The 22,213-nt window shown below is 45.8% G+C and overlaps 1 protein-coding gene and 1 long non-coding RNA gene across 2 annotated transcripts; one reads left to right on the top strand and one right to left on the bottom strand.

The window, feature by feature from the left end:
- Positions 1 to 6,331: 6,331 nt before the first annotated feature.
- Positions 6,332 to 20,785, bottom strand: LOC119703527. Its single transcript, XR_005257650.1, has 3 exons — positions 19,281 to 20,785; positions 11,127 to 11,300; positions 6,332 to 6,469 (listed from the first exon to the last, which is right to left on the bottom strand). It is a non-coding gene; the product is annotated as an uncharacterized LOC119703527 (long non-coding RNA).
- Positions 9,723 to 18,984, top strand: CHRNA1 (cholinergic receptor nicotinic alpha 1 subunit). Its single transcript, XM_038143517.1, has 9 exons — positions 9,723 to 9,840; positions 11,617 to 11,762; positions 11,912 to 11,956; positions 12,416 to 12,525; positions 12,757 to 12,952; positions 13,573 to 13,810; positions 14,916 to 15,139; positions 16,421 to 16,660; positions 18,584 to 18,984. Exons 1-9 carry the CDS (start codon positions 9,798 to 9,800, stop codon positions 18,713 to 18,715), a joined length of 1,374 nt encoding a protein of 457 aa, XP_037999445.1. The 5' UTR covers positions 9,723 to 9,797; the 3' UTR covers positions 18,716 to 18,984.
- Positions 20,786 to 22,213: the final 1,428 nt, after the last annotated feature.

Below are 22,213 nucleotides of genomic sequence, written 5' to 3'. Positions count from 1 at the left end.
GATTTCCATGAGGACTAAGTGTTGTCTCTGTGCAGCTGACCTTGCTGTCTCAGTGCTGCAGGTACATGTGGACAGCTCGGCAGAGACCCTGCAGCCAGCTCACTGGCAGCACCTTATCAAAGGGCAGCTGGACACAGAACAAGATTGGGAAAAGGGATTAAACTACAGCTGCCCACTGGAGGGATATGTGAGCATCCCCATTTCAGACTGCAGAGCTCAGGGAAAACGCTGTGGGCAGAGTCTGTGGGCAGCAAACCTCTGGCAAAGCTTTAGGAGAGCCCTGTGATGAGGGAAGCAAGCTGCCTTCTGAAACAAGAACACGAGTTGCTGCTAATGTCAGGTTAGCTGACAGGATGGAAAACCCGTTATTTACGATCTGATGCAATAACAAACTTCTCTGGTCCTTTACCCTCCAATGGCAAAGGAAGGAAAAAAGGCTTCTAAAAGACAGATATGATGTACTCACTTTGTTCCTGACCTCATTTTTGCAAGCTGATGAATGTTCTGCAATGTTTTTATTATAGCTATAATTATATTGCAGTTGGGGAAAAAAACATTTAGTGAACCTAGCAATCATGGGTTTCTTTTTTAGTCTTGCAAAATTACTGCTTAGCAACTACACCTCAGCCCTAGGAAGTTTATGTAACACATGGGGAGGAGGGCCAGGACATGTGTGTGCATCAAAGGGATTGCTGAGCAAACCAGGTAAGGCAAGAAGAGAGCCTGGTGCTCTGGGCAGGGCTGCAAGCCAAGGGCAGGGGCCCTGTGCCTGACAGAGGGGTGTGAGGGGCCGGGGTGGCACTGCCACTGTCCCCCAGCAAACTTCCCCAGGGTGCCCCCCCTGCAGCACAGCACTGCTTGGTGCCCTGAGCTCTGCCTCCAGCTGACTCCAAGGAGCCCAGGCTGATGCACTGGGAGGAGGAAGCCTTACCTGTGCATTGAGGGATCCAGCTGCTCTTCAGTTTTTCAGCGCATTCTTCCCCTGCCTTAGTCACGGACATTTGGAGTTATGCTCTTCACCAGAGCCCTTGCATAATCTGATCATGTCTTCACGCTGGCCTGACTGTCTCTCTCCACGGTCTGGGCCACACCACAGAGATACTCTTCTTGGTGCCTCCTTCTAAATCTCAGTTTGGACAGCATGATTCAGTCATTATCGACTGTCTGTTGCTGGTTTTATGGTCAGAGTAGCATTTTTCTTTGGTCTCTCCCAAGAGCGATGTCAGTAAGCTGCTCAAGGAACTTGTTTAAGAGCTTTTATTTAGATGTCCTTTTGTATTTTCTCATGTATTTTGTCTCAAGGACATGTGTAGCTCCTTACATTACTCAGGTGTTTATCAGTGCTCTGCCTTGGTCAATTGGAGCAAATGGTTCTTAGGCCTCTGGGAGCCTTTGATTAATGTATTTCCTGAGGCAATTAGGCCTTATTTTGAAATATATATTTGGCGGCCAACCAGGATTTATTTTCAAGCATTATGTTGCCTGTAATTTTTCTTTCTTGCTACCAAGCCTAGAGATTGAATGCTAAGCTTTTTCTCTTTGCCTCTTTTTTATGACTCATTACTAACTCTGTCACTAATGCAAATAGGATTGTACAAACTATTAAAATTACTCATTCTATAGATTAATATTCATAAGGTAGTGTATCCTAAAGCTTGCCTGAAGGATCACTCACTAAACTCAAAAGAACTTAACACAGCACCATGCTGTTGCTCACGGCTCATATCCAGGACCTACTCTACTCTCAAAAAGGGGAAGGTGAGAGATTCTTCTAATTTATTATCTGTTCTTTTATCCCCTTTCATGTTTTCCAGCATCATGATGCTGGACATATGTTGTTTAGAGCAGGCAACAGCTCTCATATGACATCTTCCACTAAACTGCTGGAGTTGAGTACGCTGAGATTGCTGCAAGGTGAGTTAGACACCACCAGTGTGGGGCAGGACAAGATGCGTCACAAAAAGAGAGGTTTGAAGTCCAGCTGAGTACTTTTATTTAAAGTAGGCAGAGGCCAATAATGAAATAGATGTGAGGTGAGATCTGTTGCAAGGTCAGTTGCATCGAAATTTGCAAATCCCTTCCTCATGGAAAACTGTGAGCTTCTCCTGAAAGTACTTCTTGCCATTTGGAGAAAAGACATAATTTCCAAATGTGTTACAGTACATTGGGTACATTGGGTGTAAATTGTGTTCAAAAAAATCCCAAACCCAGCAGTCCATGCTCAGCAATCCAAATTTTCACTCTTCTCAATCATTTCAAATACAGTGCAATGCTGAGTCTCTACAGCTCCTTCATGCCCCTTCATTGAAGGAAGAATTGTGGTCAGCTTACTTTAAGGTTCTCTCTCTGTAGTCTAAATCAAGAAGGATTGGTCTGAAGCTGCAGCAAAGAAGCAATTTGGCGTTGACTGGTAAGGATATTGGCAGAGGGGAAGCCAAAGGAGGAACCACAGGTACTGCCACAGGAAGCAGGGACTGGCTTGTTCAGTAGTCTGTGTCCATGCTTGGTTTGGAAACCTCCCCCACCATCAGGAGGAATCTCACATTCTCTTTCTCTTGCACACGTGGGAGGCAAACCCCCACTGATGTTCCTTTTTTGCCCGGCAGCTCTGATGCCAGGTTTGGCCTCACACCATAGCTACTGTCAGTTTGCTAGCAGTGCTAGTGAAGGATGAGGCTCCTGCTGCTGTCATAACCTTCCTGCAGAGCCAGCAGTCAGCACAGCAGCCTCCCCAGAACCCAGCTCTTCACTAGTGACCTGCAAGTGCAGGGGGCACAGAAAGAGAAGAAAAGGAAGATAAAAACTTTTCAGAATTGGTTACCTAAAGGAGCCAGGAAAAGTGACCAAGGGAATTGGTCACTTGGAATATTCTTTTTAGTGAAGGCTGGATATTGCCTGTGTATCATCTGGACACTGCTAAACTACTCACACCACAAACCACTGCTGTGCTGAGCTTCAGTGCTGAAACCTTTCACGTGTGAGCACAGGCAGTGTGCAAATTCCAGGGCTGTGTGACAAGTCAGAGTAGATTTATCCTTTGTCTGCTAGGGGGATGAACTTCACAATCAGGCGAATCCATAACCCAGACTTTGTTAAGACTCATTAAGCTGGAACTGTCTGTTTCAGTGCCAGACTCTCTTATGGGGCTGCTCCTCTGCCTCCTGCACAGCCTGGGTTGCACTCACATTGCCCTCCTTGCAATGTGTTTCCCTTGACCGTGTTCACCAAGATATTCCCCCAGTTGCCTTGAGTATGGTGTTTTGAACTCCTGTCAAATCCCAAATATCGGTGAGCAGGGAAATCTGGGATTTGTCTTCATGTGAAATGCTGAGTGAAATCTGTGAGACTGTCAGAGGAGCAGGAGCCACCCCTGACTCTTGCCTGGTGCTCAGTGTCCCACCCATTTGTGCCTAGCCACTGCCAGCCCCCACCCTCCTGCAGGGACCCAGTTATCACTCTGAAGGTGTTTCTGGAGTTCAGGGTGTATTTTTGTTTTTCTGTTTTATCAATTGTAAACACAAGCTTGTAAGTTCCCTTTTGTCTAACACAGCCAAGATCTTGCAGGCTGCCAAGGAGGCAAAATAAATTTTGTGTGATAGGTGAGAGCTACGCACCAGGAGCCACAGAAGTCGGTATTTTCCACTAATTACCAAGAAAATTCTGTGTGTGTTGGCAAAGATCCCAGCATAAGCAATAAAAGTGAGTATTTGGCATGAGGTCAGTCCTGGGTAAAGCACATATCAACAATTCCGAGTGTGTCATGTGCAGGAGTAGAAATCTGTCCCTGAGAGCGTGGCTGGAGGGTGGCATTTCCTGCTTTAAAACACTCTGAAGGCTCAGGTAGCCCAGTGAGGCAGATGTTGACTTTTTGAAGGCAAACACTGCAGCCCCAGGTGAGAGGGATGCTTTGCAGAGAATGGGGTTTTCTAGGATCAGTGAGGGCTTATGGAGGGGAAGCACCATATGGGGAGGGAGAGGGCTTTGCCACTCAGCTTGCTGGCAGAATTAAAAATAAACCAAACTTGTTTCAATGTGTTTATCCACGTCATACCAGCAATGAGAGAACCTGCACCCCAAAGGTAGGCACGCTGAGGCTCTCGCAGGGTTACAGAGGTGTTCTCAGGATCACAAAAGTTGATCCCAGCTGCACTCACTGCAGGTGGGATGTGGGACGGTTTAGCACGTCTGCCTTTCACCATGGCACTGGAGCCCCATGGGAAGCAGGTGACATCCAGACGGATATTTATGCTCTCATCCCATAGCTGGGGTTATATGGGGAATGTGTGCCCCGTGTTTCAGGATTTATTTTGTATTTGGGAGTGATCACATTGCAGAAAGGTTGTAGTCAATTATATCCTCGTGGGCAGCAGAGAAGGGCCTGTGTCAATCTGTGCAGCAGCTTTCAGCATTAAAGCAATCCTACACTGCCACCTCTTCTTTCCCCTGGCTGTTTAGAGTACCCCTCAAAATGCCTTCAGGAAAACTCTGGACTATGGAATACTGGCCAAAATATGTCAGACCTCATGGGAGCTGAACAAGCAGCTTTTATGTGAAGCTCAACTTGAACAGCCTGCCCTGCAGTTACTCCAGTGGAGAATGGACTGCCTTCAGAAACAGACAGATGTATTTAAACAGGTAAATGTGAGCATCCAAAGAAATACTTCAGGCTAAATGCTCCTGTGGTTCCACTCCAGAAAGCCACTGTATGGAATGGGGCAGGGATGTGATGCATGTATTTCCAGAAGTCAGGTAATGCTGAGCTCCACTTTCTGCACTGGTAGTAACTCAATTATATACTGACAAACAGCATCTGAATATGCACTTAGAAGATAATAGTGTCACCTCCAGAAGCAGACACTCCTAGGAGAGCACTTGGGTGCCTAACACTCATTTAAACTTTGCTTTGGATGTCTCCACATCCTGCTGTCTCAGGATGCAGCAGAACTGGTTCCCAGCTTTGACGTCCAAGCCACCCTTTCTGCCCGGTTTTACTATCAGACTTTGTGTTTTGTGGAGTTTTTTTGCAGCTGCAGAGAGAAAAATCATGGCTGGTGATTACAGACCAAGTTCGGAACAGGTAGCAGCAGTGGTCTGTGCCAGATGAGGGCATTTTCCAGCTTGTGCTGAATAAATAAATACAGGTGTCACCGAGCTGCATCTGAGAATTAATGAGATTTTCCTGACCACAGAAGCAGAGTAGCTCAGGAGTCCTGCCGTGCAGGAAAGTCTTCCTGAGGGGATGGACCTCAGCAGCAAAGCTGCTCCTCTGCTGTCCCCACTGCCCTGGCATGGTCCACACAAGCTGCTGTGCTGACAGAGCAGCCCACAGGAGCAGGGCAGAGCAGACCTCACAGCTAATGGACTTGTCTTCTTTTGTTTCTTGTTTGGCTCTCTCTCTTGGCCCCAGAGATAAGCCTTGTTTATGGATGGGAGCCTGAGAAGCTACCATGTCAGGGATGTCAGCTGGAGTTCAATTTGCCACTGCTCTATCCAGTAACTTTGTTCAGCTCCAGGACTGGTTTCCTGGCATGTCCATAACAAAAAGGCAGTGTGACCCTCCAGCCTGCTTACTGATGTCTTGGACATTTCGTGGTTGCTCAGCTTGTGCCTGTCACCTCTCCTGATTCTGTCTCCAGGTATTCCTGTCTTCATTCTTGCTGCTTTGGGCACTGCCTTGCCCAAAGTGGGTAAATAAGCCTCTGTTGACAGAGTCCTTTGTCTGAGAAGTGTGACCATGAAGACCAGTGCCAGTTTAAAGGTGAGCAGCGTCTCTTCTCACTTGCATTGGATTTACACTTGTGACATCTAATGATGTCTTTTGTGGCTCTGGTTTCCCTGTTTGACTGGGGACCTTGTTCTTCCTTGTTCTTCTCTTTCTTTCCCGACTCAAGTTCTTATTTTCTTTCCAGAAGCATCCTTCACATTAGGTAACTATGCATCATGTCTCTGCCATAATAACAAAGCTCTGTAATTGCAGAGTTTAAGGTCACCACTTTTGAGCAAGTTCTTGGTATTTTCAATTCCTTTGGGTGATGTAATAGAAAACAGAGAAAATATATGCTGAAACCCAATTTGCCACAAACATCCATGGGGATAAAACATATTTGTGAGTTGGTGGAGATGTGTCTGAGTATGGAAAACTGCAACTTTGGATTTCTTGACTTGAGAAATTTAATCTTTAGTTTATCAATACGTTCTGACGTGTACATTAATGCCTAGCGTGTTCTTAAGGGCACTGGAATAAACCGGTTAAGTACAGTCCTCCAGCATCTCAAGACTGTCATTAATTCCTCGAATGAACTTCTTCTGGAAAAGAGTTGCTCCCCGTTTTCTCTTGCCAGGGACAGTTCGCGGTCGCGCTCCCGTGTGCCGGCTCATCTCCTCATCCAGCTGTTGCCATCTGGCGGCCACGGAGCCGAGCGGCCGGGCTTCCAGCGGGGAACGTGTGCCGTGACTGCAACCGGGCAATCTGGGAACAAACCCGCGGCAAAATCACAAACACTTCTCTACCATCTGCCTTATTCAGTGTGCCACAATCTACTGTCGCCAGCAATGCCATTTTCCCGATACCAAATTGCATTTTAAAAGGTATATACTGCATTTGAAAACTAAAGGTAAAATTGCTGGACAGTGCTATTATTTTCAAGCTTTCGTTCCTTTAATTTTCCCTGATGTACTCTCTAACCTTTCTCTGCTCTTTTTGTTAGTTTTACTTCTGCTTCTCACCACCTCCACCCTCCCACACACCCTGTCGTCCGTGTGTCTGCTGGAGCCTCTGGCACCTGCTCTCTTCCATCGGGCATTGCCTCTCTGCACGCAACTCTGTGACAAAAACTTCAGTTAACATCTTGTATTCCTCACCCTGTCAAAAGCATCAGGCATTGTGCTCACCTTCCCTGTGTCTGTAGCAGCATTGGCTCACGGCCCACTTCCTCCGGGCAGGAGCCCTTGCAGGGCTCGTTCCTCGTACATGGATGGAAGGAGCCATGCCCTACATTCAGCAAGCAGTGAGTTTGCTGCTTTCCAATCGATCTGAACGAGGCTGGTCTGCCATTACTGCGGGCGGTAGTGGGTTTGTGAGAAGGATGAGGAGGGGGCTCATAAAAACAAGCTGAAAAGGTTGGAGTCAAGATAGATGTAAAAAGGGAATTTTGTGTGGGAAAGAAACATTTGTCAAAAAATTTGCTGAATATTCTGAAGGAAAAAAGAAAAATACCCATCCTAGCAATTGATCAAATTCAGGCATTCAGTGTAGCTCAGCCCCTTCCCTTGCTTTTTCAGTCCGGTCATGATGGGTCACATTCCCTAGCTGAACAACAAGCAGCATTCACTTCTCTGCCCATATTTAACTGCAGTAGCTCAGGCTGCCTCGGGTTTTTTGCGAGGTAGAAGGCTTTGTGCCTCTGCCAGGGAACATTTCTCGCAGCCAGGCTGTTGCTCCCCAAAGGCCTTCTCCAAATACCTGCTCCTTCCTCTTCCAACACGAGCGCTGACTTCCAGCCAGTGGGGGAGGCTGCTCCCAGGCTGGGGTGCTCGGCTCAGCTGCAAGGGCAATAACCCCTTGCTGGGGCTGCAGACTTGCTGGGGCCCCCACACACTCTGCACGCCGCTGGCTCCAAGGGACAGACCTTGTCAGGAGGGACAGACACCTCTGTTAGCCGAGAGCTGTCGTGTGCCAGAGTGTGGTAACACTCTCCTCCATCCCGGAGCCAACCTGGCAGCCCTGCCCGGGGTGGGCAGGAATGCTTTGGGACCCTGAGAGGATCCGGAGGGCCTGGTCAGCATTCCCACAATGCCTCCATGCAATTGTATCTGCACGGCAGCTGCCTGCCTGGGATAAAGGCTGGGAGCAGGCAGACGCGGGGTTGAAATAAGATCTCTGCAACAATGGGAGCTGCCGGCCAGGAACGAGGCCAGAGTTATGTAGATGGAGAGTTTTTCCTGGAGGATAAATGTAAATGCAGAGGCTGAATGCTTAGTAGAGGGGGGTGGGTGAGGGAAAGTGATTAAAAAATAATTAAAATAATAATAAAGGCATCCAGCATGAAACACCAAGCCAGCTGGCAGACAGCACAAAGGATATGCAGCAGAAATAGAAAATACCTCTGGTGTCACCCAGAGGCAAAGCTAAGGAAGGGTTTTGTGGGGAATGTTTTCTGGAAAAGGGAATTTGGAACACTGCATAAGAATGGTTGTGGCAGGTCACCCAGTGCCATGTCTATCTCCACATGGCAGCTGCCTGAGAAAAATGCAAGAGCACCATTAGCATTAGGCAATCTATCCCCAGAACACCACCCCAGAGTCCTGAGGCTTGTGACTCTGGGACTTCAGCGACAGGCTTCTTAGGGGGAGAGTGTGTGTGTGTACATTCAAAAGTATAAAATTATTTGGCAGACTATTTTTTTCTTAACAGAGATAGGCCTCTGCAAACAGACACTCCTGTGGCACCCAACTCCACTGCAGACATGCTCTGTGAAGAACTGTCTTGGTTAAGCTGGACAGCTCTAATTTTACCTCAATGCCCTCTACTTTTTTGCATGAGGACAGCAAGTGAATCCAAACATGCCTTCTCCAGACCATTTGGGATTTTACAGACCCTACCAAAGCTCTCTCTCTTGCTTTCAGACTGATGGGTCATACTCTCTATCTGTTCCAGGTACAGAAGCCAATTTGCACTGTGGATGTTGTTGTCACTTTCTCCTGGGCCTCTTCCAAGTCTTTTGAAACCAGATGACCTGGGCTGCAAAGAACATTCATGGATTTATAGTGGCATCTTTCCTTTCTGCTTCATCTCCTGTCCTGGAAACTGATGGACTTGCTTTTCTCATGCTGCTGAATACTTCACAGGAATATCTCTCTCAAGCTTTTGTTTCTGGGTGATATTGTTGAGCTCAGAGTAGATAGTTATGTATATATGAGGTAGATAGGTGTGTGTATATATATATATATATATATATATATATATATATAAAATTCTCCACAGTTTCTTGTTTTCTTTACTAGCCTGAATGACTGAGTGTTATTATCAAACACAACACTTTTCTCTCCTTTACAGGTGTTTTTTGGCAATAAAGAGCAAGCACTTGTATGCTCTACAGGAATCCACTGGATCTGCCCTGGTGTAGAAACAAGCCAGTCATGTTTCTGCCGCTTGGCTTTCTCAGTCCACTCAGTATAGAGGTGGCAGCAGGAGGATGGGGTGTCTTCTCTTAGTCAGTTAATAGCTTCCAAGGTGGGGATTCTACCAGGAAGTCCTGGTAGACTCAAGGAGATGGATCTATCTTGAGAATATTTGTTTACTTCAAAGCTTTTCCACTCCTCTGTGAAGCCAAGGGAGCAGCCTCCTCCCAGCATGCTGTCTGTACACTGGTGGGGGTGTATCAGAAATAGGTGACTGCTCTGTTTTGTCTCAGAGAAACAAAACCTTAAACCTGTCAAGTTGCTTTGTTCACAAAAAGTTTCTGAGATCTCACCAAGATGTTCAGTTACTTACAGATAATTCTTTCTTAGTTTATTTGGATGTGTATTTGTTTAGTAAGTCACAGTTTACACTGATACTTAGAAAAAAAATGACCTTCTGTAAACCGCAGAAGATATTTGATGGGTGAAGCACACTGTGCTCCCGTTCCCAGCCCGGTGGTGCAGTGGCTCTCAGCTGTCATTCCCAGAACAGGTGCTGTAAACCAACACCCTGGTGGGTGTATTTTGGCAGCACCCTGGTGAGGCAGCACAGCCCCTCTGAAGAGACCTCGGAGGTGCTTTGTGCGTGCCTCCATCTGTATGACTGCGGCAAGAGGATGATGAAGGTCCGTTGTGTACTCCTCCTCCTCATCTGCACAGGTAAGGTGTTCCAGCCATTGCCTTGAAGGGGGGTTGTCTCCTTCCAGAGCATGTGGGACCAGGGCTTTGCATGTACATCAGCACGAGCAAGCGTGTGTTCCAGGAGTGGCCTGTCCCACTGGTAAGGTTTTATGAACACACCTAATCATTTAAAAGGAAGCTTTGGAGTACATTAGTAGCAGCTCAGATATTTGCAATTTCAGGCACCAGGTATTTTGAGCAGAGAAGTTTGTGTTTAATTTGTTTTCTCTCTGCAATCTTTTTTTCATGCTCCCGTTTGCCCTAGTGCTGCATGTATTTCAAAATATGTGAAAGGATGTAGTAAGCATGACTTGGAATGTGAAAAATCATTGCAAGAAGTTTGATTAAGTTGTGGGATGACTGACAGGGAGGTAGAATTGATTGGCAGCTGCATGTGCTGTGCTGAGCTAATTCTTTTTAAACTGTCCCTTAAAAGAATAAATATTTGTGATCCTAAAAGCTTTTCAGAAAATTCAAGCAGTATACTAAATTCCTACCAAGCTACACCAGAAGGGAGCAAATGTGGAAGGATTTTAATTGCATTAATAAATCATAGCGCTTCAATTAGATGTGATGCTGTAATCATAACTTAAAAATTGAAAGATGCCTCCTGCCTGCCCTCGTTCAGCCTCCTGGCAGAGGAAGCAAACAGTGTCTGTCTGCAACAGACAGCTTTTCTGATTGGCATCCAAGTATTTTATATATAATCTCATGGCAGGACAAGGCCACGGCAGAATCCTTGGCAATCTCAGCTCAGCTGTGTAAAAGAAGTTGATGAAAAGTCAGTTAGGAAACCAGCAGAAATCCTAGCTTAGGTTGGAGTCAGCAGCAAAATTCTTGTTGACTTCTGCGGCCCAGGATTCAACAGAGAGGGGGAGACAAGGGTGCAGTCTGCCAAAAATGCTTGCAGTGAGGCTCAACTGTCCTGTTCCCTCTCACTACCTTTAAAAGGGGAGACATACAAAAAGACCCCCAGGCACCCCTCCCATTTGCTTTCCCCCCCTGTAACAGTGAAGCAGACACAATCTGAGGTCATTGTGTGCCTGCTTCCTCCGCCACAGGCTCTCTGGAAGCGGGGCCCATCTGTTTTCCAGTGCCCTTGCTTCTTGGCAGTGCAGTGCCACGCACAGGCACTGTGAAGGCTCCTCTGGAGCGGGGTTCCTCCCTGCCATTTCCGCTTGTGAAATTTTTCTCTCAAGGCTCTTTGGCACAGCATGGCCAAGTCATGCTGGGCAGCCTGTGGGCAGAGCTGTGCATGGACCTACCCCACACAGTGAGTGGTTTCCTTCTCTCCCCACCTGCACAACCCAAGCAACTTCCGCTGTAGAGAGGAGCTCTTGTTCCATTTAGATTGTGGATGCAAGCAGTGGGGGTGGTGATGCCTTCTCCATGACTGGTGTGCTTGGCCCTTGCCTTTAATGTCAGCGTCACAGGAAGGTCTGTGGAGTTGAAGGTGGAAAAGATGACATTAGAAACCCCTGAGACTGAACATTTTCTGTGTTTAACTGCCCATAAGTACTGCATGTTAGCACAGCTTCAGGCTGGAAGACTCCTAATGTTCAGTCTGACGTTCACGATCCTGCCTGTTTGCATTTGTTCATGTCCTGGTTGGAGGCCACTGTCACAGGGAGCACTTGGTGTTCTACCCCCACCAGCAGCTTGCCTGGCAGCATTTCCTCCATGCCAGCCTCTGACTGGTGGTGCTGTAGCCTGTTCCCTGCCCCTTCTGACTGGTGCCACCCTGCTGTTCTGCAGCTGGGCTGGCCCTGGGCTACGAGGACGAGACTCGCCTGGTGGAGGACTTGTTCAGCAACTACAACAAGGTGGTGCGGCCCGTGGAGGACCATCGGGACGCCGTCGTCGTCACCGTGGGGCTGCAGCTCATCCAGCTCATTAGTGTGGTACGCTATGGACACGGGTAGTGTTGAGCTGCTGGCTCATGTGATAGTGCCAAATGGTGGTGTTTTTCTAAGGAAACAATTTTTATCCTTTAATCCTGATGCTTGCTGATACTGCCTTCTTTTTTTTTTTCCTTCCCTTTTTTTTTAAGGATGAAGTAAATCAGATTGTGACAACCAACGTGCGCCTGAAACAGGTAACTCTAAATATTCTTAACCATTTCATCTATTTCAAATAAATGCACTTGACACAGTCAGGAATTAACTACACTCTCATACCTTCAGGGGCAGCTTGGAGAAATGGGTCAGATAGCAGAGCACTTCTCACTGAGATCTAAAGAATGAAGTGCTCTAGATGTTAAGAGTTTTAAGAAAGGCATTTGGGGTTGTATTTCAAACAGTAGGCTTCTGATATCTTTGCATTTTTTTCTTTTGGGGTTGTTGTTTCGTTTGTTTTTTTTTTAATAAGCTTCTTAAACCAAAATATAAGTTAATGTAAAAAATGAGCTGGGGGTCCCACTCCCATATGCTTATGCTTACCTGCATAAGCATAAACAAAGCAAGGTCTCAAAGCAAGAGAGGAGGTGTTTCTGGGAAGTACTCAGTAACCCCAGTGCTGGGAGAGGCTCTCAAGGGCTGAAATCTTCCTTCTTTAGCAATGGACAGATGTCAACCTCAAATGGAATCCAGATGACTACGGTGGCGTAAAAAAGATCCGCATCCCCTCAGATGATATCTGGCGGCCAGACCTTGTGCTTTACAACAAGTAAGGAGTGCCAGCTGCCGAGGGAGGGAGGGGGGAGGAGCTCTGCCTTGTGGCACCACTCTGGTGGGACAGTTTTCCCATGACATCTGTTCCAGTGGGTACAATTCCTCAGGGTAAGCTTCTCCAGGAGCAGGCACTGGGGAGTCATTTGACCCGCAGCCAGAGAAATCCTTTAGTGACTCTGTCATTATGCTGCCCGTATTGCTTTTAATGTCCTTGTTCCTTCTGCAGTGCAGATGGTGATTTTGCCATTGTAAAATACACCAAAGTCCTTCTGGAGCACACAGGTCTGATCACCTGGACACCACCAGCTATTTTTAAGAGTTACTGTGAAATTATAGTCACGCACTTCCCATTTGACCAGCAGAACTGCAGTATGAAGTTGGGAACTTGGACATACGATGGCACAATGGTTGTAATTAACCCGGTAAGCAAGGAGTTTTTAATTGAGAAAAGCAGCAAAGACCTGCATGTGTTTTTAAGAGAGATCTCAGAATTAGAATGGTATATGACCTAGTTTTGACTGGAAAAACAAGCAGACCCCACCTGTAAAACAGAAAATTCTCATTTGTAGATCTAGCACAAGATTTCCTGGCTTGGCTCCTAAATTCTGCTTACATATTATCCCTCTGCCCTAACAGTCTCCTGTTTGTCCTCTGGCAGCTTTGCACCACTTTTTATGGTGCTGCCTGTTCTGCTTCTGTTTGTTTTCTCGGGCTTAGTGTTTTTTTGAGGGGGTATGTTTTTCTCTGCTCATGACTTTCCACTGCCAAAGACTCCTTCCCTGTCCCCTCAGGTATGTCTCCTCTCTGTAATATTTTTTCAGTCTACTATCCCTGACTGTTTCTGTAAAATATTCAGCTGAATGCTGTGTAGAGGCTGATATTCTAAGGAAAAATAACATAGACAAGAGCTGTTTACTCACAAAAAAAAACCCCACAACATGCATGAGTTATTTGGAATCCTGTTCCTGAGCCAAACCAGCTAAGTTTTGATTTGGTTTAGAATACCTGGTATTAAGAATTTGTTGGGATGTTTTGCTGCCAGGAGAGTGATCGTCCAGATCTGAGTAACTTCATGGAGAGTGGGGAGTGGGTGATGAAGGATTACCGTGGCTGGAAGCACTGGGTTTACTATGCTTGCTGCCCTGACACCCCTTACCTGGACATCACCTACCACTTCCTCATGCAACGCCTGCCTCTCTACTTCATTGTGAACGTCATCATCCCCTGCCTGCTCTTCTCCTTTTTAACAGGGCTAGTTTTTTACCTACCCACAGATTCAGGTATGCAAATTTATTCATTCTACTTCCATAGAAATTGCTAAGAAATTCCTGAGAAATTCCCAGTATTTGAAACCATCAGCCAACTTGAAGACCAGTGCATAGTAAAACTGGACATTTCCACTGAAAGTAATGGCTTTAAATATTCTGCAAAGAAAGAATAAGTGCTGAAAACTGAAACTCTTGATAAAAATAAATTGGGATGCTTTCCCACAGAAATTGCTGACTATCTATCCAGTCTTCTGCAAACTAAACTATCCAACTTCTGCAAACTAAAGATTTAGCTGGATAATTTTTATGTTTTGCCATAGGTAGTCAGTGTGTTAGTATGTCCTGCAGTAAAATGAGCACAGAGGGGTGACAGAGGCCCTTCTGCATCGTGTCAGAGCAGACAGCTCATTACCTGCTCACAAACACATCACCTTGTGTGACACGGAGTAATCCTGACCTGTTCTGGCCTCCTTTCTCTCTGCTGAGCCACTCATGCTCCCTGCAACCATTTCATCTGCTTCATTCTTTTTGCCTTTTGTCAGCTTTTCACACCACTTAATTTCAGTGTAAGCCCCTTCTTATTAAATACCTGATGCACTTTTTTAAGTGGAAAACTTTCTACAAAGTTTAACTGGATTTTAAAAAATGTGTGAATAATGTTTTGTAATTCATTTCTGACACCCTCTACATGCAAGGAGATCTTGCATAGCAACTGACCTGATGTCAGATGTGATTTTAGTCTGCTCTCTCAGCCCAGAGACAGAGAGTAAGGGAAGCAAGCTCTCAGGAAGCTTGGAGCAAGCACTAAGGTGCATTTGCTGCATTGTTCAAAATGCAGAGCCCACTAAATGCTCCTAACAAGTAAAAATATTCAGCGCTCACACCTCAGCCCAGTCATTCCTGGTAATTCCCACCTTAGTACTGGCGCTGATCCTGTTAGGCTCTCAGGTTTGCCACGCCTACTTGCTGCTTTGGATGCTGGCAGAGATGATAGCACTGCAAATGCACACAGGTGTTTGTGTGAACAGCTCTCACCCACATCCTGCTTCTCAAATAAATGCTCTCTGTACTGAATGATAGGAGCAGCAATGATTTTGGGGGGCTTTTTTTATGACAGGTGAGAAAATGACCCTCAGCATCTCTGTCCTGCTGTCTTTGACTGTGTTCCTGCTGGTCATTGTGGAGCTGATTCCCTCCACCTCCAGCGCAGTGCCTCTGATTGGCAAGTACATGCTGTTCACCATGGTGTTTGTCATCGCTTCGATCATCATCACCGTCATCGTCATCAACACCCACCACCGCTCGCCGAGCACGCACACCATGCCCCCCTGGGTCAGGAAGGTGAGCTCTGTGGCTTGGCACACTTGCTGGTTTCCACCAAATGCTCCATATTTTATTGGCAGGTCTTCTAATAAAAGTCAAAAAGAATTGGGGAGGTAAATGCATCATGCTAAAGGTCTCTAGGCACAAGAGCCAGTGTTTACTACTTAGCTGTGTGTAAAGTCAGCAAGAGTGCTAAAGTGCTTCTTGAAGTAACAAAATTGTCCACTGGGATAGAGCCTTGCAGGGAACAGATGAGACAAAACATGGGCAGCTGAAGGCAGGGAATGGGAAAAGAAAATGTCCATCTGGACTTGAATTACATATCCTGGTCTAAATTCTCTACTGACCACAAGGCACTTCTGCCTGCCAGTGACCAGCCACCAGCCTGCACGAGTGCAGAGCACAAAGGCCACTGGGAATACCTGAGTTCAGCATCCCATTATGCAAAAGATGGTTTAGCAAAAGCTAAAAAAATATTTTCTGTACTTTTCCAGTACACAGTTGCTCTGCAGCCCTTGGGAGATCCTTGCACAAGTGTCTAAATGGTAATCGTAAGACATAGAAAAAATTGGTTGTCTGTCATTATAAGTTCTTTGCCAGGGAGACAGTTTCAAAGATCATCTGATTTATTCAGTAATCCTTGCTGTTTTGAAGCCTGCCTGGGTTCATACTAAACCATGACATTAAAGGAGGTTTTTCTGTGTATTTCTAATTATGCTTTTAAGGTTACAGCTTATATTAGATTCCCTCTGCAGCATAAACAACCCCTGCAGAAGAGAAATTTCAACAGGAAACACTGCATGTGCTTAACTTTGCTCTGGCAGCAAGTCTCTTACTGTAAACTGTACATGCCTGTATAGCAAATATTCATAGGAGCGAAATCAAACCTAAGTAGCCAAAATAGTTTCTTTGTAGTCCATTCTTCAAGTCAGGTTTGTCGGCAATACGTTTCAAGTTAGATGGGATGGCTTGAGCTCTGTCAGCTCGTGCTAGCTGAGGATCTGCTCCACGGCATCACCCCCTGCTTCACGTGTGGATGGTGGGTGTAGGGCAGGGGAGATGGCTGTCAGAAAACGCGCTGCAGGCCTGCGGGTGACTGCCTCTGCCCCGGGACACGAGGCTGACAAGAGCCCCAGTGTGACTAAGGCGTGGGCTGTGACATAGTCGGAGAGGGAATCTGCAGCAGACCCCGCACGGGAAGCGATCTGGGAGGGGAGAGGCTTGTCTTTGTTCAGCACAGCTGCAGCTGTAACACAGCCCCACAGACCAGCAACTGTCATCTTCTCCCTTTGTTTTCAGATCTTTATTGACACAATCCCAAACGTCATGTTTTTCTCTACAATGAAACGACCATCAAGAGACAAGCAAGACAAAAATATTTTTGCAGAAGATATTGATATTTCTGACATTTCTGGGAAGTCAGGTTCTGTGCCTGTCAACTTCTACTCCCCGCTTACCAAAAATCCAGATGTGAAAAACGCTATAGAGGGAATCAAATACATTGCAGAAACAATGAAATCGGACCAAGAAGCCAGTAATGTAAGGGGGTTTTTTGTGCATGATTCATTTCTAGCTTTCAGGTTGCTACATCTTAGTTTTTTGGCAAAATATCCCTGCCTTACAAAAACACTCCAAGCCCTGGTTTGGCTCTAGCAGTGGACGCTCTTCTCCCCTTAAGGGAGCCAACAAGGAGCAACAAATAATTGTCACAGATGTTAATTGAATATTGGCTTCACAAAATAATAGAAAAGGGAAAAGTGGCAGCGCTAGGGTTTTTTTACGTGATATGTGAAGCCATAGAGATGGAGTGTCTGTGAGTAGGAAACCAGTTTCAAGAACTGTAAGCAAGTTCCAAAACACATTTCTTCTGTCTCCCACTCGGGCATCTTGCCCCTCTAGTAAGATCCTTCTGCTTTTGAAAACCCAGGAAGCAAGGCAAACTCCAAAAGACTAGTAGTGTTATCTGAGAAGTGTTAAATGTAACTTACAAATTATATTTCCAATTTTGATGAGGTTTTGTTTTATTCCTGAATACAAGTAGTCCCTCCAAATGAAGTATGTTATGAGCTGCTCTGATTACTGACTTTTTCCACATTGCAAGCCAAAGGATAAAAGCATATAGAGTCACACATGGCAGGGTTCCCTAGGAAAACCTAGCTCTGCCTCCTTCTAGCACATTCAGTACAATTAACCCCTCTTTTATTTCAGATTTCACAGCTCACACTGCTTTTGCAGGGGTAATTCAGTCCTGGTATTTCACCTTGCTAGGGTAGTCATAGACCTCTCCTGTTGAGCTGCAGGCTAGTCTGAAGACAGGGGAGCTCTCTGAAAAAATAATTTGACCCACTCTCTTGAAAAGGAGGCGCTTCCTTCCAAGGACAGGATTTACACCACGGTGTTTGTTCCTGCGACCAAATTCCTGGAGCATATGAAATGGCTCTGGCTGTAGTCTCATGTTCCCCGTGACTCCTTTGCCTCTCTGCAGACAAATTGTTGTCTTCAGCAGGGCTGGCGTGGCTTCAACATATCTGGCTCCACTTCCTCCTTGGCTTACAAGGAGGGTCTTCAGGTTACCAGCAAATGCCCCCTTCGGAAGTGGAGCCCAGCTGTTTGTGTCATCTGGGCACGAGTGATATATCGCTTCCAGGGGGTTTCAAAAGTCAAGTTCCCTAAATAAAATAAAGGTTGTGGCTTCTGAAGGCTACCGCTTCATTGCATTTGCTTCTGAGCCACCTCAAAACAGTACTCGTTATCAGTGTCCTCTAGATAAATTACAACAGCCTCTTCTACTTGTGGGAGAACCAAGGCACACGCAGAAGGCGCTTTAGGCTAGCACATGTCACTCCTTAAGGTGGAGTTCCAGGGTGGAAATCATGAGCCCTGCTGTACTTGGTGCCTTGCACTCTGCATGCTCTTACTGTGCTGGGTTCCCACCAAACACATCCAGTGAAAAGATACAGAGCAAGTGGTTCATGGTGTCCCACAACTAGAAAAAAGACTAATGGAACTACCAAGAAGGTTTTACAAGACATTAGAGTGTATGGAAAGCAGGGGCTAGGGTTAAATTATTAGGAATTGCCTAGAAATCCCATGAGAACAAAAAAGCAATGGAAAAACAGAAGTAATTTGGGTCAAACTAAGCATTTTGCTTTCAAGATTTTAAACTCTCTTTCAGAAGCAACAATTGGCCTAACAATTAAGCTTTTCAACATTTTTTAAAATGAAATTGTTCAGCAAATTGCCAGGGTTTCTGGTTAGTTTAGTGTTGAAACTTGTATTTCTAGGTTGCTCAGGCTTTGTTAACCCCTGACCTGCTTTTGAGAAGAAAATGAGCATGTTTTGCATAGCAATAATGGCACTTAGTGAAGAGCCTTCCCCTTGTTCGAGACAGTAAATTACAAGAATGCTGTAACAAACAAGGTTCTGCAGAGATTTTTACCGTCTCCTTTGTTTCTTTCCCAGGCTGCAGAAGAATGGAAGTTTGTTGCAATGGTGCTTGATCATCTCCTCCTTGGCATATTTATGCTAGTTTGTTTTATAGGAACATTAGCTGTATTTGCTGGTCGCCTTATTGAATTAAATCAGCAAGGATGAATGTCAGCTGGAAACTATTTGCTACCCTGAACATCTGAAAGCATCATAACCATCAGAATCTGGCCAGCCTCCGAAAGGTTCACTGACAGGAATCAGTAACCCCTGGGAAAGAGCAGGATAATAAAAAGGCCCCATACTTAGCACTTCTGAGCGGCTGCTCAGTAGCCTTTAATTGCCAAAAAGAAACCCTTGCATTAATGGTAAGATGGAATGGCTGTCAGCCCGGTTTTGATCTGTTTTACCCTATATTAAAAGTGTTAATACATTAATAAGATGGTCTGACTTTGTAAGCAACAGATACTATTCAGTGAAGTCAATAGCAGTGTAATAAGCTTTAGCTGAGTTGTAAATCTGTATCCAACTTTGGCATTCAAGCTGGTTTTAATATCTGCTCTGTGGCTTTTGTATTAGCAGTCACTCCTCTGATAACACTAGATACAACTGTCAGAATATCTCAAACTCCATGCTTAAGCACTTGGTTTTCATGCACAAATCTGAACTGACTGACTGTCATGCACGACTCTACCCATAGAATCTCTTGCTGCAGCAAAGAGGAGAGACTTACTTGTTCTTTACTGTGGGAAGGATCCAACCTCTTTCCAGAATAATCTCAATATTCAGCCTACTCTGCTCTTGGAAGGTTGGTTTCCACTGTCCACCTTCGACATTTTAGTTAAAATTTGTTTATTTAGGCACAATTCTCTCTGTTTCGGAACACTGTCCCCCGCCCTGCCGCACTGGAGCGTGAGCCCTGCGCCAGCCCGGCCGCTCGCTCCAGGGTCGCTGCGGGTCCCAGCCGTGCCCGGCGGGACGCGCTGCCGGGAGCGCTCCTGCCGGGAGCAGCGGCCGCAGCCTCGCTCAAAAGTTGAGCAGCAGCTCGCTCTGGTGGCCGCAGCGAAGCGCTGCTGCCTCTGCCAGCACCGCCCGACTTTGTTTACTCCGCATTCGACGTAAGCAAGAAGCCTCTCTGCGTTCAAATAATGCCGTGCGGCAATGCCAGCAGCGCTGCCGCTTCTCACCAATAAATAAGGATAGGTGGGGCAACCGCGACAAGTTACTCATCTTTTCCAGCTGGTTGTACTCTGCGAACAGCTGTAAACAATTTGCTGTGAGTTTAGTAAAATAATTCGTATTCTGTTAAAACGTGTCATGCCCGCAGAGGACAGGCATTTGAAGCACTACAGGGGAAATGAGGCACTTGAGCAACACTCCCAGCATTGCGTAGTGTTTGCTGGACAATGTTTTGGTGAGCTCCAGTCCTAAGCAAACAGTTTGTCTGGGGTGATAGATCACTTGTAGCACTCTGCTCTGCTCTTGCGGTTTAAAGGAGGGTAATCTTTGCCTCCCTGGATGATCATTAACCCTGTAAGCGAAGGCCAAAGATGTATCGCTGGGCGCCACCTCTGCTGACAAGGGAACGTTCACTGCAGCTGGGTTTGTCTCCCGTGGGAGTTCCCGGCTCCCAGCCCCTGGGGTAGTCAGCAACTCCCTGCTCACGATGAGCTAAGCTGCAGCCTCATGGTGCCTGGAACTTCATTTGAGAGCCTCTAATTGGCCCTGAAATTGACAGAACAATCCTCTTAGAGCAGCATGTGGTTGAATCTTAGCATTAAAAATAAACATCAAGTAACAAGATTCATGGTGAGCAGCTACAGTATCTTTGCTCAGCTTCCCCAAGGCAGATCTGAGTCTTGGCCTCCAAATTCCCCCTGTTTGTGTGCCAGAGTGAATGTGTGCACGTGTGTGCCTGCCTGCCTGCTTCTCCAGCTCTCCTTATACACAGCTAGGTACCAGTGCTTTCCTTCCACTTCCTCAGAAAAATGTTTGAAACTATTTATTCAAAAATTGTCATTCGTGATGGTTTGACCTGTTTTATAGGCACAGCAAATCTTCTGCCGTTTTGTCACTTTGATTCTTGATGAACTAGTTGTGTCTCAAAAGATGTGACAGCAGGCAAAAATAAATGCTAACAACTTCCTTTCTTAAGTTGCAGATTCTGGGCCTTGTACTCTGACTCTCCAAACAGAGTTCTCCAAGCACCAAATAAGCACGTTTGTTTGGGTTTTTTTTTGTTTTTGTTCTTGTTGTTGTTGTGGTTTTGTTTGGATGGTTTTGTTTGGTTTTTTGTTTTGCTTTGCCTTGCTTTGAATACTTGCACTGTACCAGCCTCTGTTTTCTCTTCCTAGGTCACCTTTATGATACATTTGTCTTGCATACCACTAAGATCCCCTGTTACCAGTATCCATCCACTGACACAATACCCTTACCCACCTGCAGTCTACCTCTTCTCAACTGCTACTGTCCTTTCAATGTCAGTCCCTGCTAAAACAGTAGCTTTGGAGCTTGTAAATGTTCTGTCACAGTCACAGAAAATCCACTGTACACATGTAAGTATGTTAGTCTAGTGATTTCTCATTTACAGCTCTGTAGCCCTGCCCTTGCAACCTTAACACTAAACTCTCTCCTACATGGGTTGAATCAGCAGCCCCAGGGAGATGACCCTGGATAATACTTTGCAACCCACACATGCACCTCTGCTGCCTCATTGCCTTAAACAGGCATATTTCAGCCTGGAGCTCCAACTAACAAATCTCATGATAAGCAAAACACGAAACAGGCATCACACACTCATTGTTAAATTTCTCTAAATAGTATAAAAAATAATGACATGCAAACACCACGGTGCTGAAGTAATCAGACCTCATTTAAATGAAAGCAGACCAGGGGCATCTGGGTAGGAAGGTGTTGCTTTTATAGTGATAGTACCTGGAGCAGTTAACTGCCAACTTCTTGCTACTAAAGCTGCTTTTGTTCACTTTGAGCTTGTTGATAATGCCATATTTATGTCCTTAGTAGAACAGCTTCCTGGAATGTCTCCATCTTCTTCAGTTTGATTCTCTTTCCAGTTTTCAAACCATTTGGCAGTTAACTTTTCCCCTTCCCAGTAGCTAAGCTGACCTTAGCTACTCTCTACTGTGCCATGGATATGCTGCTCTCAGAGATGCAGTCACTCCCAAATCTCTTTCCTCTTTGGCACTTGTGCTTTTCAGGAGATCTGACTCTTCTGAGAGGGTTATTTGAATTTTCACAGTCCCTTAAGTTGTACCAGCTCCAGGGAGCGGTTTCACCTCTGCAAACAGGCTGCTGCTCTCCATCCTCACCAGACAGCTGAGCTGAACTCAATGTCCTTACTCTGTCTCTTCAGCCAGTTGGATATTGGCTTTGTAAAATGTAGTTGAGCTGATGAAGAGAGAGAACAGAAAAATGACACTTGCTGAACTCCAAGCACTTGACCATGAGCTTGTGTATGCCAGGTGTGATCATTCATCTGCCACCCGGGCTTGGGTCCCACAGCCTCCTTCAGTCTGAGAGTTTTTTAAAAATGAGATTACTGTTTCAGGCAATTGCAAGACAGTTTAAGTACTCTTTTTTTTTTCTCCAGGATATAAGTTGCTGCCAACCTCCTTGCTGTGGCAGTCTCCCCAGAGAAGTGTGAAA

The sequence above is a fragment of the Motacilla alba genome, chromosome 7 (assembly GCF_015832195.1).
Source record: "Motacilla alba alba isolate MOTALB_02 chromosome 7, Motacilla_alba_V1.0_pri, whole genome shotgun sequence".
Lineage (NCBI taxonomy): Eukaryota > Metazoa > Chordata > Aves > Passeriformes > Motacillidae > Motacilla > Motacilla alba.
Note: the sequence above shows the minus strand (reverse complement) of the source record. Positions and strands in the feature narration are given on the sequence as shown.